Source organism: Fundulus heteroclitus, chromosome 3 (genome assembly GCF_011125445.2).
Source record: "Fundulus heteroclitus isolate FHET01 chromosome 3, MU-UCD_Fhet_4.1, whole genome shotgun sequence".
NCBI lineage: Eukaryota > Metazoa > Chordata > Actinopteri > Cyprinodontiformes > Fundulidae > Fundulus > Fundulus heteroclitus.
Window position 1 is genome coordinate 19,023,484 of NC_046363.1, and position 22,611 is coordinate 19,046,094.

Consider the following 22,611-nt stretch of genomic DNA (forward strand, 5'->3'; position numbering starts at 1 on the left):
CCAATAAAAGGCTACTAAAAATTGGTTGTTTATGATATATGTATATTGGCTCCATATCTCCTTGCCAAGGCATTTGTAGAACTTAAAAAAATTTCACACGTTTTGTCACATCGCCACCACTAATTTGGGTTGTTGGGATTTTATGTCAGAAGAAAGTAAATTACAGCGAAATAATAAAAGAAACAGAAAACCTGTGCAATTATTGGTAGAGAAAGAAAGAGAGAGAGAGACCCAACATACCTTCATCCACACGGTTGCTGTGTCCCCTATATGGCTTGCAGCAAACTGCAAAGGGCGCCTCTTTCTTATTTTCGACTGAGGCTTTGCTAACAGAGCAGATTTGAGGAGTGTATGACTTATAGATGGCTTCTCAAAAGATTCTGCAACCTGATCAGAGGATCTCTGCAGCTGCTCCTCCAGAGTTATCAAACCCTTTTTTGCCAGTTCTTCAATTTCAATGATGGACAACTGAAACCCACCTTTTATGAATGTACATAGTCATCCTAAATCTCTGCTTTATTTCCTATGTATTTTTTGATCCACTGTATATATGGGACACACTGTTTATACCCTATGCACTTTTTCCTCCTTTTGACTATTGAGCCGATGTAACAAATGAATTTCTCCACTGTGAGATCAATAAAGCCTATCTTATGTTATCGTATTTGGCCCATTTTTAAATTGTTTTTGCATCTCTGATGTTCTTAAATGTCTGTTAATTGGTTGATTTTGTATTAGTTTCCGCTAATGCAGTATATTTTCTCATTTCTTGTTTTTTCCTTTTTGTTTCATATAGCTTTTTATAAATTCAACTCATCCATCAAGCTGGATGCTAACAAAAATTTGTACTTAGATTAAAGTCTGGTTCAGGATAACCATAATTCATTTTCTAGGTTCTTTATAAACTCAGTTGGGTGCACTAGGTTTAGTTTCGCAGTATCTCAGTAACGGGGGCGGGATGAATACAACATAAAACATCCTTTTTAATTTTGATAGAAATCTTTGACAACCATGCATCTGCTTTCACTAATCAAGAGCTTGTTGGTGTTGGCCACATAAAACTTAAAGACGTATTCAAGTTTATGATTGTGACATACTTTCTGCATTTCTCTACACATATACTATTTTGTAATTTTGAAAGAAAGCAAGTTGGAGAGAGAATAATAAAAAAAATGATGTCAGTACAGAGTACAACTATTAAATGTTCAAACTACAAGGAGGACTAAAGTGAGTGATGATGTGATGATGAGGCCAAATTTTGGAAAAACCGACATTATCAAAAATAGGACAGAAAATATATATATTCTTTTAAACAACTCAGTTCATCAATACACCTGCATAGGTTAGGAAATAGGAATTAATTATACATATCTTAATGTGTCCAGCAGACAAATAAGTAGTTTCTTTTTGTAGAAAAACTTACATATACGCTTTCTAGTGTGCCAAACGTGTCACTATTGAACTTAAAATACTTTCTAAACCCCACAGAAAATCAAACTTTCACTTATTTTCAGAGGTGGGTCAGATTGCCTCCCATTACACAAACAACTGTACATGTTCGGTACGCTTACACCAACGTTTTTTCTAAAAGAAACAGTCAAAAGAAACATTATTTATTTATCTATTTTTTACTGCCTCCCCTCCAAAAATAAAATAATATAAGGAGCAGATGCAGCAATTGTAGTGGTTGATACCCAGACTCATTTTAAGCACTTTCTGAACACAACCTGTCCAGTTTCATGAACAAAATGTTTAACTACCCTTTTTTGTTTTCCTTTCAGCTGTAGTTTTTACTTTATTTTATTTATTTATATATATTTTTTTTGGGGGGGGGGGGGGGGGGGGGGGCAATTGTGCTCTTAATTTAAACATCTGACTCTTTGCAATCAAGACAGTGAAGTAGATTCAACTTTTCTGATCTTTATTACCGCTCGACACATTTTAAGGATACAAACCTTGAGAGAGAAGCCAGATATCTCACTTAAAAAGGCAAATTTACATTCAGTCTGTTTGTTCCAAGATCTTCTCCCCCCATATGGGCTACATACAGTTCAAGTGTTAAGCTTCTATTCTTTGTTGTTGTATTCCGACAAGCGTATATAAAGTCCAGTCAAACTGCATGTATTTTTCATTGACAAATGAAAAAAAAAAAAAAAAAAAAAACACTTTTTTTTAAAAAATCCTAAAAGAAAAACAAAAAACAAAAAAACACTTTGGTAAACCTCAAACCAAGATGTCACATCTCAAAAAAAAAAAAAAAAAAAAAAAAAAATACCATCAAGACGAACACTCTTGTATGTTTATTAACAGCAAGAACAACAAGCTACATCACCAAACATGATCGCAAAGTCCGATTGCTAAATATTCATGGAATCATTTACACACTCAAAAGGCTAATGGACGAGGGAACTAACCGGCAAACTAAAATGTACACCAATGTGACGTGGCTAATTCATAAGAGCAGCAAGCTAAAATAACCTGTAAACGTCTCTTCTAGGAGAGCCTACGTGTTTTGGGCCGAGTCCCTTTGACTCTGCAAAGTGAAAAAAAAAAAAAACATCAGAAAATTACGAAAGGAATCAAGAATAATAAAAATGGTTTTTAGACGCACCATTTTCACCAGAGCCTTTCAGTCAGTTAAATCCAGGCTGCCTTCGGAGGTCAGCGCTTCGTGCTTCGTAGACTTGGGCTGCCCGATCAGGATGCGGTGAATCCTCCTGCGGTGGTTCTTGAGCGATTTGAGGCTCCTGTACATCCCCTGACACACGTCGCAGCGGTACGCGTCGGACTGCTTGTGAACGAGCAGGTGCTTCTGCAGACTGTCCGTGGTGCCGAACCAGCGGAGGCAGACGGGGCAGCGCACGGGCTTGATGGCGGGTTTGCACGCGCCGTTCCTCTGGTGGAACATGAGGCTGATGCTGTTGGGGAAGTCGGAGTTGCAGTGCGAACAGTGGAAGGCTTTGGGTGGATTGGCGGGCGGGTTGGTGGCCCGGGCGCCTTTGCAGCGATTCCAGGATATGTGCCTGCGCAGGGAGCAGCGCGTGGCGAAGCTGTTCCCGCACCGCGTGCAGACGATCCGCTGGCCCTTTTTCACCGACAGCGGGTGCAGGTGCGGGGCCGGCTCCGGGCGCGGCGCTTTCTGCGGCGGTGGAAGCACCGACTGAGCGGGCTGCGGCTGCTGCAGTCGTAGTAGAAGAGGTTGCGCCCGCTGGGCTTGCAGTCCCTTCACCAGCTGGTGCTGGGGGCGCATGTGGATCTGCAGGTGGACTTCATACTCGGCCCAGGAGTTAACGGTCTCTCCACAGGTCGGGCACGTGTACGACTCCTGCGCGTGCTTCTGCAGGTGCTCCAGGAGAAGCCGCGGCGAGGTAAATCCGACCCCGCACTCGCACGTCACCCTCCTAGGGAGCACAGAAGGCAGGGACATGATGCCCCAGTTCCCCGCGCTGTCCTGATCCTGCATCTGACTGTCGGCCGGCGCACCGCCCGGCAGGCTCTGCGCCGCGATCCCTCCATCCACGCCAGACATCGTTCGCTTCAGCTGACACCTCTTCCTGTGCGTCATCATGTTGTCTTTGCGATTGAAGGCCCGTCCGCAGACATAGCAGGAAAACATGGGCTTCACAACGCTGGTGTTCGTAGTCGTGGGACCGTGCGCCTGGGCCGGAGCCACAGCCCCAAACCCGGGTGGCCTGAACCCACACAGTCGCAGGTGGCGCCTCAGAGTTGTGGCCTTGCTGTAGGTTTTGTGGCACCTGTTACAAGGATAGCGCCGTACGCCGTCGCTGACAAAATAGGGCAGACTGTGAGGGGCCAACTCTGTGTTTTCGTCAGATCCGGACCGGCTCAGCTGTCCGTCGGCGTCGGGTTTGTTGGTGGAACCGAGCACCAGCACTTCATCGTCTAAGGGCATCGTCCACTGCCCCTCGTTGCCGTTCTCCCCCTTCAGCTCTTCCATTTTCCAGCTTTCATCCGCTTCCTCGAGGAAAGCCTGCGAGGGATCCTGGTGCGAATCTATCATTGAAGACTTCAGTGTAAACGGGGGGAAGGTTTTTGCCGGAGGCGTCCAAGCCAATTGCGAAATTGCCGACAGCCCCGAATCTGTAGAGCTCGCCTCGATCTTGATGGGAGTCCTAACCTCAGTTCCTACGGCGACATTCTTAAAGCCTCCATTTGCCTCTTCGAATGTCGCAGTTTTGGCAGCGAAGTTTGACTTCAGTGCCAACATTCTCTGAAACGAGGGACTGTTCTGCTTCAGGACGCCTGACGTTGGACCGTGGCACCGGTGCGTCTTCAGGTTCCACCTTCGTGCGTAGCTGTTTTTGCACACTGGACAGAAGTAAACCTTTCTGGCATTGTTCAGACCATGAAATGGCACAATTTTGGGGGCAAAGGGTGACTTGTTTTGAAGAGGCCTCGTTGGACGGAAACGGTTGTGTCTCATCTGGGGGCAGACGTGATTGTCGGGGAAAGGCAGCCGCCCGATGATGAGCTGTTTGCAGCGGCGGCAACATTTAATCCTTTCTTTTTTGTGCAAAAAATGATGCTCTGTCAACCTGTCCAAGTTGGGGAAGACTTTCCGACAGCGGCCACATTGGTATCTACCGTAAAGGCCTTTGAAAGTCGGATCCATGAGCTTTTGGCGGGTCTCCAGAACCACAACGGGAGACAGAGTCTTAGTAAGCGAGACGACTCTCTTCTTACTGGACTCCAGAATTCTGCTGATGGGCGGCGCCTTCGTCTTTATACCGGGTTTAACGAGCAGCCGCCGCAACTGGACAATGGAGAGATCTTTGACAGGAGAGCCGCCAGCCTTAGCTACTGGGGTTATATCAACGGGAATGTCTTCCTGCTTGGGGACGACGTTGTTTTCGCCCTCGTCCTCAGACACAGGAAGCGGCAGGCGGTTCTGGTACGCGGAGGCCAACAGCTTCATGAGGATGTTGTTTTTTTGCACGTTTTCCAGACTCTGCTCGGAGTCTGGAACGGAATCAGCGTTGTCCTCCAAATCCATCTCTTCCTCGCTCTCTGGCAGGGGCTCTCCTGCGGTAGACGTGCCCTCAATTGGTTTCACACTGACATCTTGAAGGGGTGAGTGCTGGCCACGAGGAGGGGTTACCATGGAAACCCTGTCCTCCAAGGCCACATCTCTTGAAAGCGCATTTGATGTGGGCACCTCAGAGCCCGAGGACTTGGAGGTGGAGGGGGAGCTGAGGTCTAAGCCTGTCTGTATAACGGGGGCGAATGATGTCTGCTGGGCTGGAAACACATTATTAGTCCCCGTTCCTACAGACAGGGCGACATCATCGACCGCAGGCTGCTGCAGCTGACAGATATGTGAACGTTTATGCTCCAGCATGAGATGGAAGTCCAGAAATTCATCCCCACAATCACAGATGTAAAAAGAAGGAGCCGGGCTCCCAGGGAGACGTGCGGGCGAACCGGGCTTTTCGGCCGCTGGGACCTCATTCGCGAACTGGGCTTCTGGTTTTCTGTTGCTAGGCTGCGTTGGAGGTGGGGTGGAGCTCTTGGAGTCGGTGTTCGCGTGAGTAGCCTGATGTACCAGTAGGGAGGCTAATCCCGTGAAGGTGTCTGAACATGCCACGCAGCGATACACTTTGGGCGCTGAAGCGTTTCCCTGCAACCCCAGCATGGTGGCTGCGAGACGTCACGACGAGGAGCCGTGTCTTCTGGTCAAGCTCAGCAGATTCCTGAAAATCAGACACAGACACACCGACTGATGTCACCAAGACAAAACCAGGCATATTTTAGTGCACATATTTTCACTGGCAATCCTAAAATCACAGTTTCAGTCATTTAGTTTCAATAAAAAACGGCTCTTCCATAAATTACACACTACAGGTTAAACCCTTATAAGAAATATTTCACATATCTAATGTAAAAAAAAAAAAAAAAAAAAAAAAAAAAAAAAAAAAAAACTTCCCATGGCAATATGCATTTCTCTTAAACAAAACCAAAACAAAAAAACCCAAAACTAAAACAGTGTAAGGATTGGAGTTTTTTGTTAGGTTGCACCTAAAAACCTTCAAATTAACTGCAAATCAAGATTAGTTTAGGCCCGGCGTTCAGTTAAAATATGGTTTTAATGCAAATTTCTTTTATAAAATAGTAACAGAATGTAAAAATCAGTGATAAATACAGAAATAAACAGATGTTGCTATGGTGTCTCTGCTTTGGCAGAACACTGAGGTGCAGTGGCTGCGTTTTCTTCAACACCTGACCTGACAGAGCACCTGAGGCACAAGATGGACTCCAACATAAAGAGACAGCTGTGCCAGCTTGTTGCAAGCAGAGCCATCAGACTTTCATGGCACTGCAGCTGCAGATTCTCTCCACAGTTACACTAGAATAAACAGGTTTGTTTTAAATTTCATTTCTGCAGGAGACAATTTTAAAAAAAGTGAAAAGAAAAAAGCAATAATTTGATGGATAATTTATTCAAAACGTTATGAACAGGAATTTTGCATGCCAATGATACGTCTGATATGGCCGTCATAATGTTTAGCAATATTATCCCCATTGCAAGATTTACAACTAAATCTATTTATCCTTAACAGGGACTGACCCATTAATGAATGTTTTGTCTACGACAACCAAAAGACCCAAAAACTGTCAGCAGCCAGTTTATCTGCCTGCATTTTAACCACCTGTTTAAGAAAAACTGCTCTTTTGTAAACTGAAGTTAGGCCTTGGAGAATAAATTCAGGCATATGATAGTAACCATAATCTAATAGCTACATTTTAAGGGCATATTTAAGGTGTGGGTAATATCCCTAAAGCATAAATGAAAAAGTTATAGTAAAATCACAATTTCCCACATAAAAGCAAAGCTCTTAAAGAAACAGTGTCTCGATTGTTTAACATTTTTTATTTTATGCCGAAATTTTGCCAATCAGGCATAACATTATGACCACCAGCCAAATAGTGTGTTAAGCTACATTCACAAAGAAGGTCTTGACGCACAATTCAAATTTTTTGCTCTCTCGCTCATTATATATATATATATATATATATATATATATATATATATATATATATATATATATATATATATATATATATAGTGTCTTTTATAAAGGTATTTCCTGTAGCCTGTGTAGTTGGAGTAAGGACAGTCAGGTAAAAGATGGATGAAATGCGACATGACAGAAAAGACTGAAGTTGGGCCGATCACACTGCCACAAAAATGACAGATATGGGTCGCGTACGGCAAAAAGATCGGGTTTGCCTGCAGAATGAACGTAGTCTTAGTTGCCCCTTTTCTGCTGTGACCCCTCGAGGTATGAAATCCTCTAGACCCACTGACGGGATCCTATTGACACGTAGTGGTCAAAACCTTTATGCATGATCAATGAATATTTTGCATTGTTGGCCAAGATGACGATCGTATTTAAATGCAGGCCTCAGAATAGTTATGAGGCCTTTAACTTAGGACAATAGTAAATAATCCAATGAGATACAAATGATGATTACGATCACATTCAGCACATGTTCAATGCATCAAGGATAAAACTGTGGTGGTACTCTTCAGGACGAGGATGAAACGTCTTGAAAAGCAGAAGTGAGACATTTTTTGAGCTGGTCTAAGGAATAAACCATCGCGTAACTTAATGACAGCTTTAGAAAAAAATACGCTGTCCATCTCCCTTGAGCATCAGCAGCTCCACTGCGGAGATCATCAGTGGTACAGCACTATGAAATCTGTGGAAGTCCACATCGCTGGGGACGTCTCACCGGAGAAGAAAGCTCTGCTGTGAAAAAACCCTTCCTCTGGAGGCTGGGGCAGGAGAAAATTCCCCTCCTCCATCCTTCACCATGGCAGGCAGGCAGGCTTGTGAGCCCCCTGACAAGCTGCTCCCCATCTTGGCAACAGAAACTGCAGCACAGCCGACAAGACTGCAATGGTCGGTAAGGACGGCTTAGAGAGTCGCCGGGGTCTCGCTCCCTTTGTTGGAGACCGTTTTACACGAGAAGCAAGCCTCCTGCACCCACACGGACTGCCATCAGGCGCGGCTAAATCTCCCACCATCTGGGAGAAGATTTTTGCTCGACTGAATCCAGAACAGCAAGAATGTGGAGAAAGCCTCACACGACCAACAATGAAGCTGCTAAAATGTCTGCAAAATTTAAACACTAAAGAACCTCCTTTTTGTGACTATATGACTTGCAATCATTTTATTTCATATATATTAACAACATGGCATTTTTGGCACATATTTATTCATTTGTACTGGACGCATGTCAAAATGTCTTGGCTACTATTGTGTATTCATGTTCCATTTCCCTCTCTTTCTCCCTGAAAAAAAAAACAAAAACTAACACAGTTTGTCTTTAAAAAGCAAGTCTAGCTCTACTTTAAGTATAAGACAAACACTTTGCGAAATCAAGAAATGACAGTAAATACATTTTCTTTACCAATTAAAGAACTCTTGATGATTTCTTTAGGTGGTTTAGCACCAAGATCCTCTGGGATTTTTATCCTTAGGTCACTTATTGAGCTGCTTTAGTACAGGACATTAGAGCTGCACAGGATATAATGGTCGGCAGAACACCAGAGTGCAATATTCATATCACATAGGACTGCTCGGAGTGCAATAGTTGTCGGTTAATATAATGCAAGTATTCCTCCCAGGACTTCACACCTCTCAGCCATCACCCAGCCCCTCTGCTTCAGAGGACTCCATCCACCAGAGCGCCTTCTCCTCCTCCTCCTCCTCCTCCTCCCCCACCACCCTGTTGCCTCAAGCACTTCAGGCGAGCAACGAGCTGCGAGAAATCAAGGTGCGAAAAGCTTTGGGTCCATCCGCTTCAGGCTCCTGAGATGCTGCGCAGATCAGCAGTGAGGCATCATGGGATACATGTTCAACATGAGCCAGAAGCTGGAAGAAGTACCACTGCTGAAGACCACATATCCCAAGGACCTTTGCAGCTACAGGCTGCTAGCACTGACTCTGCATCCGATGAAAACCCCTGATGGACATGGTCCTCAACATCAAGGGAGCCGAAGTGGAGATGGTGGACTATTAAAGGTACCTGGGTGTTCACCTGAACAATAAACTGGAGTCACAACACCGACTCCCCCCCCCCCTCCCCCTCCCCCTCCCCCCAATATATGAAGCTGTTGCAGCACTGGAGAGATGCTCCAGGCTGCTGCAGCCTAGGGGCACAAAGGGGGGTTATCACAGACCCTTCCTCCCAGCAGATGCTAACACTAAATTATCATCACTGCCCCCCCAAAAAAACTCAATAGGTTTTCACACCAATGCAGTTTTTGCAGGTGTTTTTTTTAACTCCTGTAATTTGTTTCTTTTCATGCATAAATAGACATGCACATCTTGCAAATATTTTTTTTTAACCCACCCAAACTAGCGAAAAAAAACAAAAAACTAATATATATATATATATATATATATATATATATATATATATATATATATATATATATATATATATATATATATATATATATATATATATATATATATATAGTCAGGATGCATCTTGTAGGCTGCATGCTGAGCCTCCCTTCCTTGCTCTCTTCCCTGCGCAGCCTGATTGGTTCCACCTGTCAGGCTGCAATTATCACTGATTTCTTTCCACCTGTTGTCTCCTCTATATATACCCACCTCAGTCTGTTCTCGTTGCTGGTCCATAGTGTTCTACTTCTGCGCAGTTTCAGCCAGTAATCCTGTGTCAGCTCTGTTTTTGTTCAGTCAGCCAGGAGACTTTGTTTCAGCTTTATTTTTGTTCAGTCACTGCCAGAGACTCTGCTTCAGCTCTGTTCCAGCTCACCCTCAGCCAGAGACTCCATTCCAGCTAAGTCACGGCCAGAGACTCCGCTCCAACTCAGTCGCAGTCTTGGGTTCGCTGGTTCCGGTGTTCCGCTGTGGTCACTGTCATCGGCTCCAGTGTTCCTTTCTGGTCAGTCTCTCTGCTCTACTCCTGCCGGCCAGCTTCTGCACCCTACATCTCCGTCTGGTAAAAGACTCTGGTTCCTCTCGACATCCACATTGTTCAATAAACTCTCTTTAAAGAAGTAGCTCTGTGCGTGCATGCTGTGTCCAGGTTCATCCCAGGAAAAAAAAAAAATAAAATAAATAAATATATATATATATTCTTTACTTTCAGTGTATCTGAATGGCTTCTAGTTACCTTTCACTTTGCTACTGGGACACCTGAATTTCCCCGTTGTGGGATAACAAAGGATATTTCTGTTCTATGGACTTGCCTTTAACACGCCTATGTAATTTATAGCCAGTTGGATAGAGACTCACAGCAGCAGATGCTCATGCTGACCGTAAAACAAAAAAAAACACATTGCCCAAAATCCTTAAGGCTGAAAGTACAGATAAAGGAAAGACAATAGGCATATAAATAACCACTGATATAGTGCACAATACACCAATATTATCGCCGTCTCTAGACTTTCTAATATTGGGCAGCCCTACACGACACCTGGTAGAGTCTGAAGAACCAAATCTTTAGAAACCATAATTTCCCGCTCACATACACATGTTCCCAATCATATGTGACTCCATGAGATCTGTAATCATCACTGGAAAGGGCGGCTGATTATAGGGTATAAGAGGCAGAAATCGTGATTTCCTTCATACATCAAAGGAAAGACAGGTTAGCTTTTACAACTATTGAGTTTATATTTGGGAATATAGTATGTGAACATGCTTACAGATGAAATAAGGCTAAAAGAAAATTTATTTTCACTGTTTAAGGTCTGATGCAACTCCTGGCAACGTACACTAACTACTTCCGGATGTAATCACTTGTTTTAAATTTGAGCAAAAAAATAATATAGATATAAAAGTATATGAAAAATTTGTATTTAAATGAAAATAACTAAAAAATTTAAATTCCTATAACTAAAAGCACATCTTTTTCAGATGAAACAATGGAAAAGCCCTGAAAGCGGTCAAGGTCGAAAACAAAAATCAGCAATTCTGAGTCAGCAGGTGAAGGAGAGAACTTGCAGGAATTAATAGCAAAGTAGCTTTGAATCCAACAGAAAAACCAAGGAATCCAAAGATTATCCTCAACTACACATTGCGGCATGTTTCCCTTGACTTTGTCTTTTTTCTTTTTTTTTTTTTATTAAACTCAGAACATCAAAGCGTAAAGCCAGAAACCTGGGAACGCACTAATTGAAAAAACAGGCCAATATTTCCCTCATTAGTGATTAGTAGACTTAACGGCAAAAAAAGAATTTTTTTTTTTTTTCATTCAATGAATCAAAACTGAACACTCCCACTTTGTTGGGGTCAGTAAACGCATCAACCAACAGCTTCTTATCTGAGACACTTCTGCTTAGATGCACAAACAGGGATATCCGTTTACTTCCTGTTGGATTAAGGACCACTACTTCTGTCGCTGAACTTCATGAAGCACGTCCCCTGCTTTTGTCTCTTAAGAGTAAATTATTTTGAATAAAGAAACGGGTCTGTGTGCGTTACGCCTCTTCGGGCAGGTCAGACCTCAGAGAAAGATGGAAATCAACGCATCGCTATAGAGCTACGTGCTTTAGATGCGGCTCTGCTTCAGCACACCTGAATCAAACGATTTCCCTGACCTCCTCAGCAGCGCTCAAGGGCTGCAGAAGCCTGTTAATCACCCATTTATTTAGGTCTGGCATGTGGAGGCAGGCAAAGCGGATCCCGAGGACCAGGGTTGAAGAAATGCCGTTTGTATACACAAAGCAAAACTCTGACTTCTCAACAACATCTGACCAGCCCTGTCCTGCATGTGTATAGGTGTCGCCTTGCTGCCACACACCCGGCTTAATTTAATAGATGACCAAGAGGCTTCTGCAGCGCTTAAAGGCTGCAGAGGAGGTCGTGCAATCGTTTGAAATAGGTGAGCTGGAGCAGAGACGCGTCGAACGCATGAAGGACAGGAGTCCCTGGGGACCAAGGTTGGGAACTACTAATCTAGTGACGCTTTTCTGTGATAGACTTTAACTCTGCTCTGGTCAAGGAGATGAGGATGGCAAAATAGTTGCTTGGTTATGACCTGCTGGAAAATGAAGATGACTGCTATGAGGAGAAACAATAAGACTCAGGGCTGCAAGTTAGGTAAAGCAGCAGCAGGAGAGATCCTCGTCATTAGCTCTCTGCAATAAATGCATAGCTGGACACTTTTCTCAATCCATGAATCAAAAGTCATTTTTCAGAATAATAATGCATCTGGTGACCAAGTTAAGAGGGTTAAACGCTGCCTTTGGGAGAGGCAGATCAGCGCCATGACACGCCCCGGAAACAGTCTGGATCTCAGATTGTTTCTTTTTATGCATAAATAGACATGCACATCTTGCAAATATTTGGAAAATAAAATGCATTTCAAAAGCGTTTCATCAGCAGCGACAATACCTTCAACAATTCAAGCGGTCACAAAAGCCAGAGAAGGTCCGAGAGGGTACTGATGAGGGTTCTTGCTTCCCAGCCCAGTATCTGCACTCTCTACGTCACCTGAAAAAGAAGATTTATTTTAGCATTTTGGCAACAAAGTCAAACTGACAGCCCAAAGCATTGACGTTGTTTTTTTCCTCGTGCCTCGTGGCGAGCATGTCACGTCCTTTTCTGTTGCCTTCGACTTTTGAGCTCCAACGCTCCTCAACTTATTTAGTCTCAATTTGATTTAGTAAAGAAGTCATCTTCTACCCAGACGTCGCTTAATCTCTCATAAATCAGAGAGAAACCTGGAATAAAGTTACAGGTCTCCGTCTCCAAATAACCTCAGCTACAGTCGTCGCTTTAATTGCCAGCTGATCTAAATTTAAATGCACAAGTGCCATTCAAAAGTGTTTTATGTGACAGATTAACACAAGGTAGTGCATTATGGGAAAGGGGAAAAAAAATATTTCATAAAGAAAAACGTATATAAAAGTGTGATATGCATTTACCCTGGCAGGGCTGCAGTTCGGCTAATCTTAAGGGTCTCTACTAGCTGAGCACATCAGGAGACGTGCACATCATTTTTTTTTTTTATCTCTCGGGGTCACCGTCCTGCCAAAAAGTCGACCCCTACCCCTAGCTTCAAGGCTTTTGCAGCGGGGCCGCATGATGAAGCCACCACCGTGCAATCGCCATGGAGATGGTGCGTTCAGGGTGACGCAAGCTCTTTGGTTTTCACCTCTTGGGTGCTTATCTGAATACTGCTATGCCTGCCCAGCATGCCAAAGTAGAAAGATGCATATATATATATATATATATATATATATATATATATATATATATATATATATATATATATATATATATATATATATATATATTAATGATTAGTTGTACAGTACACTAATAGACGTCCAAACCCTGTTTAATAACACAAACCTGCTTTCAACGCCTCCACAACTTTCTCCCTGAGCTCTCTGCTGGGTTCCTTGGTCTTAATGTTGCCATTTGGTCCCAAATGGGATAGATTAGAATAGAAATGCCTCTATCGCCCGACAATTTCATTCAGGGGTCTCAGATATTCAGATTTCTGCGTAGGAAATCCACGCATCGTTTTTCTAAAGCTTATCCGTGCATTGTGATAAAATAAAAAAATAAGTAAATAAATAAGGAGTTTAGGATAAAACACTTTTGCATGGCCATGTAAGTAATGGTATATTAGCGCATGAGCAAAGAAACACGCCGAGGGACCGGATGGACAACAACAAGCACGTCAAGCATGCAGAGTAAAAAAAAAATAATGCATTTAGTTAAATTAGTTGAGATCAACCGTGCAAAACATGCAGATTTTAGCAGCGACGGCTCAGAAGTCCACGCTAATGGAGAAAAAAAAAGGTAAACAGGCCAGAGTATCGCGATGAGCAGAGGCACAACCACACACACGTCCACATTAACAAGAAAATAAACAGTACCGAGCAGCAGGCTTAGCAAGCTAATAACGGGGGAAATCACGCAGGACCGCGGTCATGAGTGGGGAGGGAGGGGGGCGGCTCTCCACAGGTACGTCTCAATCTGCCCCTAAATGTAATCACACTACTCTCACTAGTCCTGTTTTGAGTTGAAGAGCCGCTAAAATGCGACGACTGCTCCGGCTAGCATGTAGCCTCCAGGCTAGGTCGTCCTCCAACATCTCGGAGGGGCAGCCCGAGTGAAGGCTAATCAGGAGGAGGAGGAAGAGGAGGAGGAGTAGGAGGAGGCTGACCACGTTCACCGCAAGGCCCGAGAGGGAGGAACGACAGGCGGCAGAGAGCTGTGGGGCAGCGGAGGCAGCAGCCAAACGTAACTCACCAGCTACTGGAGGAAACCAAAAAAAACAGCGTTTTCTGTCAGGAGAGAAAAAAAAGGCAACAACCAGAAAGGAAGGGAGAGGAGCGACGGGCTCCTCTCGCATCCGTCCATGCGAAGCCCGGAGTCTGTGGGGGAAGAACGGCGGCTCCGGCTGCTGGGCTCCGTGCTGAACAAACGTGACGCCGCGCCAGGAGGAGGACCGCTGAGCCCGGAGCCTCCACTGCTGCTGCTCCCCGCAGAAGGCGCGGAATGCGGCGCATGGCGCATGCGTAGTGGGCGGCGGGTGTCTGCGCTCCGACACTGGACTGGAAAGGTCAAGCCAGCAGGGGCGGCTATTGCATTTCACCGCTCGGGGGCAGGGGACGGACAAAGGCACACGAAGCTCCCCCTATATGGCCCCCAGTACACCCCCCCCCCCCACACACACAGTGCTGGAGTCAGTTCTTAAAGGGATGGATCAGGATCTTTGAAGTGAGATTTTATTATAGGTTTACACATGGTAAATATCTTCCCTGGGAGGTAACACTGCCGTCTAAAATATACCGTTTATTATAAAGCCAGTTAGTTGGTCCCAAATAGCAAGAAAGGAACACCGTCTGATTTCACAACAGGCTGTAAATAAGAAATTCATATATAATTCACAACTAAGTGCCGTGAGGACAGAAATAAATAAATAAATAACAGTCATCTAATTTTAGACACAGCTTACATTTTTTAGCCGCAGAGGGGCTGATGCCTATATCAACTAGTCATATGTCAAGAGGCGGGCTCCGTCCTGATAGCATGCCAGTCCATCAAAGGGCAAGCAGAGACGAACAAGACAAAAAACACTGAACGCATGCATACACTCCCCCCTCAGGAGGGAGTAACTAACTAACCTAACAATTATGATTTTGGATTGTGGGAGGAAGCCGGAGTACCCAGAGAGAACCCACACATCTTGGGGAGAATTTTGGCTGCATGCAACAGTTCTAACAAGTGCACCACCACATAGCCCTCTGTGTTTACATCCAGCAAACCCCCCTCCTCAACCCCCCCCCCCCCCCTTGCCCCTTACTAACTTCTTAAAATTAAAAACTGGTTCACTTCAAACTTCCTTAAACTAAACAGTGATAAACCCGAACTCCTCCTCGTCGCCACCAAGTCCACCCTATCCAAAATCAATAGTTTCACACTACCCATTGACAACTCCTTGGTCTCCGCCTCCCCTCAGGTCAGGAGTCTTGGTGTCATCCTCGACTCCTCGTGTCGTCACCAGAACCTCCTCTTTTCACCATATTTCCCCTGTCCTTCAGCAGCTCCACTGGCTCCCAGTTCAATTCAGAATACAATTTAAAATCCTTCTGCGTACTTTCAAAGCAATCCATACCCTTGCTCCTTTATATCTCTCAGACTTCCTTCACATCGCCACCTCCTCCCGCTCCCTCAGACCCTCCTCCTCCATCCACCTCCTCCATCCACCTCGCAAAGCCTTCAGCCGTTCTGCTCCCCAGCTCTGGAACTCACTCCCACCTGACCTCCTCAGAACTGACTCACTCCCCCTGATCAAAACCAGTCTCAAAACTCACCTGTTCCAGCTCGCTTTTTTGTAAATACACTGATACACTGTTCTTGTCCATCTCCATAACTTATTGCTGTTTGTTTATATTTTTGTGTTCCTGCATTTGTATTTTTATTGTCTGCAAAGTGACCTTGAGTGTCTAGACAGGCACTGTTAAATATGTATTATTATACTATTATTATTATTATTGTTATTATTGTTATTATTATTATTATTATTATAAACGCTACAGAAGCATTAGATCCAAAACTAAACTACTAGACTGAAAAGCAGCTTCTTTCTAAAAGCTGTAAGGACTATTGTCCCCCGCTGAAAAGTTTATGGTCAATCACATTTTTTGGTGATGCCTATTTGCACACTCTATATACTCAGGGAATGTCTGACTGCACAGTTCTGCAAATGAAGGCTTGACATTACTGCACACAACTAACAGCATTACGCAGACCAAGAAACACAATGGAAGGTTAGGTTATACAAAATATTACACGCTTCAGACATCTCGCAGAGCATCGTTTCATCCGTCATGCATAAAACCTCATCGTGGAACAACTGAAAACCATCCAAAACATGGCTGAACTGACATAAAAGAGCATTCATCAGAGCACCAGTCAAGAGGTCTATGGTAGCTCTAGAGGAGCTGCAGAGATACACAGCTCAGGTGGAAGGATCTATGTGTGGAGGAAAACTAACAGCTCACATCACACGTTCAACATGTGTTGGCAGCATCATGCAGTGGGGATGCTTTCCTTCAGAAAGGACAAGGAGGCTTGACAGATTTGCTGGCAAGATGGGTGGCGATAAAGCCGCCTTGAAAACTGCCTTCAAGTCATCTGAAATGTGTCTGGCGTCTCTCATTCTTCTGTTTACAGTGCTCCATAGCTACCCTGTGGGGTTCAGGTCAGGCCTTCTCCACAAAGCTTGTCAGCAGAAGTAAGCAGGAAGCGCTCTTCAGTTTCCTGGTAGATGTTGCATTGACTGTGGACCAACACCAGCAGAGGACATGGCAGCCCAAATCATCACCGTCTGTGGAAACTTCACACTGGACTTTAAGCAACAAGCAATCTGTGCTGCTCTTTTCCTCCCCCAGACGGTGGAACCTTGACTTCCCATTGAAATGCAAACTTTACTTTCATCTGGAAAGAGGACTTTTAACCAATGAGCAACTGTGCAGTTTCCTTTCTCCTTAGGATAGGTAAGACGCTTCTGACATTTTCTCTGGTTCAGGAGTTGTTTGACAGGAGGAATGCAACATCTGTAACCCATGCATAAGATTTCTCTGTGCATAGTGGCTCTCGGTGCACAAACTCCAGCCTCAGTCCACTCCTGTGAAGCTTCCCTAAATTCTTGAATGTATTTTTCTGGATAATCCTCTTAAGACTGTTGTTCATGCACCTTTTGCTACACTTTTTCCTTACACATGCTATAAAGCGTTATTTAATCTGTAGAAATTGGTCTTTTTTTTTTTAGACAACGGCAGATAATCCTGATGTTTTCTCATGAACATCAGATGAGTGAAGAGCAAAAATTAACAGTATTTTTCTCACAACCAATTCCATTGATCAGTTTTGCTTTCAGGAAAATTGTAGTTACCCTTGTAACAATGATTATTTATTTGCACATGATATTCATTGATACCACTAAGCCTGGACACAGATACAGCAAACAATGAACAGAGACCAGAACTGCAGAGTCTGAGCTGTGAAGTGGCTGGGTTATTTCAAGGATGTTTGACAGCAGAAAGCATTACAGCTGGTTCGGCTGGGGTCAGTCCTCGAGAACCAATCCCTTTTCCTGCAATCAAGAACGCTCTCAACGACACAGAAAGAGAGGCTGCAGCCAGGAAAGGGGGGATGACACAAGTACGTTTTCCCAGCGCAAAATCAATGCAATCAAGCCCGGATTCTTTTCGGTTGTGGGTGAAATATAAATAGATGCAAGACTGAGAAATCTAATGACAGAAAGACACATACTGTTGTCAAATAGTGGAATCCAGGTATTGAAAACTGTACTTTGAGATGGATATATCCTGGAGGGAGATATGGGAGAGGTAATGCTAAGGCAGAGCCAAGAATCCAGCAGAAGAAGATAGCAGCAGTTTGGTTTGTAGACCTTGACAGTGTGATGTGTGGCGGGCTACATTTAGAGGTTTATACAGAAAATGGAAGATGTTATTAAAAAAAAAATCAGGACAAATAGCATAAGATTTGACAAAACATGTCAGCTTTTATAAAACTTCGGACTGCAAAATGATCTTGTGGTGGAACAAAGAGCATAAAGTGGCCTAAAGCATTTGTGTCAAGTTGTCATGTTTCTCAGTTTTACCTTTCACATCTGTGCCTGTCTTCTTTTCTGCTCCCAACACTACATATTTTGGTTTACTCTTTGCTTTACTTGTATTCTGTATGTATTGCAGCACTATCTCCTTTAGCGCATACACAGACCCGTGTTTTTCTATTACGTTCATTCCAAGTTGCTTAATGTTATCCATCCTTGCACCTCATGATGAAGTTTATGCTTTGGGATATCCTTCGTTGGAACCGGGTGGTTTGATTTGTGGTTCTCTGCTAACTCATGAAACAAGATCTGCACAAGAGCTAAAAAGCCTTGTTGTTGAACATTACTTTTAACGCCACCAACTAAAATGAAATAAGGAATGTTTTACGTTTCCATCCAACAATCATATAAAGTTGCTCTTTTACTCAGAGTTCTGAAGGCTTAGAGTACAATAGCAGTTATCACACAGTGCCCTAGAAAAGTATTAGCACCCTAAACTTTTATCTGTTTTATTGGGATTTGATGTGACCTCATTTTCATTTTCAACGTGTTTTACGCCCCAACAATGACAAGAGACGGGAAGCATCTGTGATGAGCCTCCCCGAGTCAGTACATACCAGCTTTTGCTGCAATTACAGCTGCAAGAATATATTTTGGAGTATGTATTTCCCAAAAGCTTTGCATATCTAGAAATTTACATGTTTGCCAACTGAACTTTGCAGAAGAGCTAAAGTTCTGTCATTCTAGATGGAAAGTGCCTGTGAGCAAACATGTTCTAACTTTGCAACAGATTCTCTATTGCATTTGTAGTTTATACGGATGTACTTTGACTGGGCCACGCAAACACATAGATATGATTGGATCTGAAAAAATATGTATATTTGCTGTTTGTTCATATGCACAATGTCCTCCTGGTATCCACCCAAGGCTCCAGTCATGTGCAGTCAATGATGACATTGTTTTTGCCACTCTTCCATAAATATCAGATAAGTGGAGTGCACACCTAAAAATTGTCCCGTTAACAGAGTCTCCTACTGGAGCTACGGATCTCTGCAGCTCCTCCAGAGTTACCTTGGACTTGCCTGGTTTTGTGATTGATGCTCTCGTCTGGCATGCCTGTTTAGGTGGAAGACAATACCTTCAGGGTGACGTGAGATATAAATTTGCTTCACACAAAGCCTCTTGGCTGCTTCTCTGACTAATACTCTCCCTGCGTGCCCTGTCAGTGTATGTGGACGGCCATCTCTGGATAGGTTAGCACTCGTACTTTTCCATGTGCAGATGGTGGGTTGAACAGGGCTTTGTGAGATCTTTAAATGTTCCTCTGTCTTTATAAGGCTGTTTGTTCACTGATGTTCTCTAACAAACGTCTCAGGCTTTTGCAGAATAGCTGCATTTGTATTAAGGATAAATTATTCCCAACTGAACGTTGCCTCTTAATACATGACCACTGAATGCATGTATTAATGCATGAGGTTTGTCACAGGAACGGGAAATGAATACGGCTGCCTGTCCCCAGTTTTTAAACTTTTCTTTGTAATAAAAAACAACAACCTGAAAACCATTTCCCAGTTTTCCTCTATTTTCAACTATTATTGTTTATTTAGTTATTTTTGTTTGTCTATCACAATCAGTCCAAACAATCAGTGCCTTGCAAAGGAATTCATCTCTTTGGCATTTTTCATGTTTCAGAACATGCCTACGACTTTGATGATGTCTTATCATTTGTATTGTGAAGCAAACACAAATAGGTCAAATAATCAGAAAACTTCAGTGTGCAAAACTGTTAATCCCCCTCTTTTGGCAGCACCTGTAAATTTATCAGAATATTATTATTCAAGAGAACAGCTTTTGATTGAGTTGGACATCAATCCTTGTTGAACATAAAGTGCCACCAACAAACAAGTATTAAACAGTTTGACCGGTACTTACTGCTATGGTAAGATTCCTGAAAGGTTCTGGTAAAAAAAAAGTATGACTATTTAAATTCTAAAACAAATAATAAAATTAGATTATCTTACTGATGCAACTCTTCACTTCCATGTGGAGGCAAACCCACTTTAAACATATTACCAACACTTAAAGGACGTGTCCTATCCATTAATTGATACATAGCCAAACATTTTGATTAATAAATTGAGATTATATTGCAAATGACATTAAATGTTCAGCCCTACTGTAGACCCACCTTTGTGTTGGATGGTTGTTGCTTTTAAACAGCGATGTTCATGTCTAACCACAAATTCTCCGTTTGATTGAGGTTTGGACTTTGACTTAGTCATTCCAACACATTTAGTTTTGGAATGACTAAGTCAGGGAACACCTGAGCCCTTAAACCACTCAGGTGTTCCTTTAGAAGTATGCTAAAGGTCATCGTCCTGGTAGAAGGTGAACTTCTGTCCCAGTCTCAAATCGCTGACTGTCTGACAAGTTTTGCTCAAGAATACTCCTGTATTAAGCACCATCCATCTGTCCCTTGTTTCAGGCCAGCTTTCCAGTCTCCAGTGCTGAAAGATTTCACCACATCATGATGCTGCCAACACCATGTTTCACTGAAGGGATGCTGTTCTTGTGGAGATGTGACGTGTTGAATGTGCACCACTGAGGTACTTTTGAATACCATTGGATCCTTTGTTTTAAAGGGACAATTTCTGTGGATGCTCTGACTAAACATGTTTCTCAGTTAGTGGCACACATGGACACAGATGTCGACAGTTTTCATGCCAAACCAGTCGGCTCAGAGAAATTATAGCTTCTTTGTCGGGAGCACGCATTCGGCAGGTTGAGCAATCCAGTCGACTCCATCTCATCTCTTATTTATTGCTTTTAGCGTGTCCTGTCTGGCGGTGTAACACAAGGATTGCTGTCTTAATGTGAAACAGAGCCCAACACATTTCCCTGCTCCGCTTGATATGTATGCAAAAAACTTTATTGGATATTATTTTGGGATTATTTCATATTCGATGTACACAGAAACGGAAAGATAAATGAAAAAAGAAAGGAAGAGTAAAAGATGAGGCAAAACGTTAAAGGGAGAAAAGTTGACAAAAATAGAGCAGAAACCATCCAAAAAAGCATTACAGGTGCAAACAACCAATGCCTTTGAAAACATCACTGAAAAAAATGCAGTATTGTTTAGTATAAGACGTATATAGTTACAGCCAAAGCTAATTATAGGGTTTATCTGTGTAGAAGTGAATTTGGAAGCACCTGGATCCAAGCACCTGTAGGTGTTTGAGAGTGTGCTTGTATATGTAAGGTTTATCCATAAGAAAAAAGCTCAATAGTGGTTATGAGACGCCAAAAACCCATCCCCCAGAGCGCTGACACAGACACCATGGAAACCAGAACCCCAGAAGTCCAAAATGGCCCTCAGAGCACAGGAGGCCAAGACCAACACAGGGACAGCTGCCTCCCCCATCCCAGAGAAGAGCAGATGAGAGCCCTGGAAATCCCCCAGCAGCCACAGTGCAGCAGTCCCCGGGGGCTGCAGCAACGAATGCGTAGGCCCTAGCAGCAGCCAGCTATACCAGAGCAGATCCAGCCCTGGGCCCAGAGACCCGAGGCCCAAGGGCACACTGCCCCCCAGCAGGCCCCGCGAAGCAGCCACCAGGAGAAAGCCAGCACACACCCGAGCACCCAGACCTGGACGGCAAGAACCAGCAACGCACCAGCGGGTCAAGACGCCAATCACCGGCAGGGAGCCGGACAGGTGGGGGATGGGCTCCACACTTGGTGAAGACCTGAGATGTCCCGGGAGAGGAGGCAGTCAAAACTCCAACCTGAAAAAAAAAACACCAGCACATAAACACAGGTACGCAGTAAGATTTCACATGTTCCCACCCTAATGTCCACACATGCAAATGCTCATAACCATGCAAAAGAAAAGACGTTGTATACACACAGACTCCCTGTCTCATTTCCTACCAACTAGTTGTGGAAATAAAGATGTTTAACTTCATCGTTCGATTAGTGGGTCATTACAGAAAATTAAACTTAATGTTCTCCTGTGGTATTGTACATTAATTCAACATACTGTGAATGTTTGCATAATATGATGATAATCATGTCTGGTTAAACTCAGTTCATGTGAACATTAAAGCCCAATAAAGCACAATCTCCTCAGGTAAACGGCTCTGTGATGGTTTCCAGATGTCCAATGAAAATACCATTTGCTCTGATTGTTACGCATCTCCAGAAGTTCTGTCTGCTGTAACCATAAATCTACCATCCCGAGTCCATCACCGAAAACAGCTGTCTGCTTTATAGTAAAACCCATTTTAGTTTCTAGCAGTGGCGTCTCTGGCATGATAAATTAAGCGGGGCACAAAAACTCAACACCTATTAGCAGCAACAATTTTTTGTGACACATACATAGAAAATGACTTTAAATTAAACAGATAAATTAGCATAAGCCAACACACTAGAAAATCTACTTCATATAAGCTAAATTTCATTTAATTTTTATACAGGAAATTCTGAATATAAAAAGACTCACTCATATTG

At 43.4% G+C, this 22,611-nt stretch overlaps 1 protein-coding gene across 3 annotated transcripts in view; it reads right to left on the reverse strand.

Annotated features, from left to right (window-relative positions):
* Positions 1-1,904: 1,904 nt before the first annotated feature.
* znf1035 (zinc finger protein 1035) overlaps positions 1,905-22,611 on the reverse strand; it is a 76,228-nt gene continuing 55,521 nt past the window's right edge. Inside the window, exons 2-4 of one of the 3 annotated variants that reach the window (XM_036131956.1) lie at positions 21,777-21,887; positions 12,399-12,497; positions 1,905-5,711 (exon numbers count right to left, since the gene is read on the reverse strand). In XM_036131956.1, the coding sequence (XP_035987849.1) occupies positions 2,630-5,653 (3,024 nt within the window). In that variant the 5' untranslated portion in view covers positions 5,654-5,711; positions 12,399-12,497; positions 21,777-21,887 and the 3' untranslated portion in view covers positions 1,905-2,629. Of the gene's footprint in view, positions 5,712-12,398; positions 12,498-14,270; positions 14,631-21,776; positions 21,888-22,611 lie in introns of those variants that run through there. The other 2 variants (XM_021321275.2, XM_012871801.3) reach the window with 2 other exon arrangements.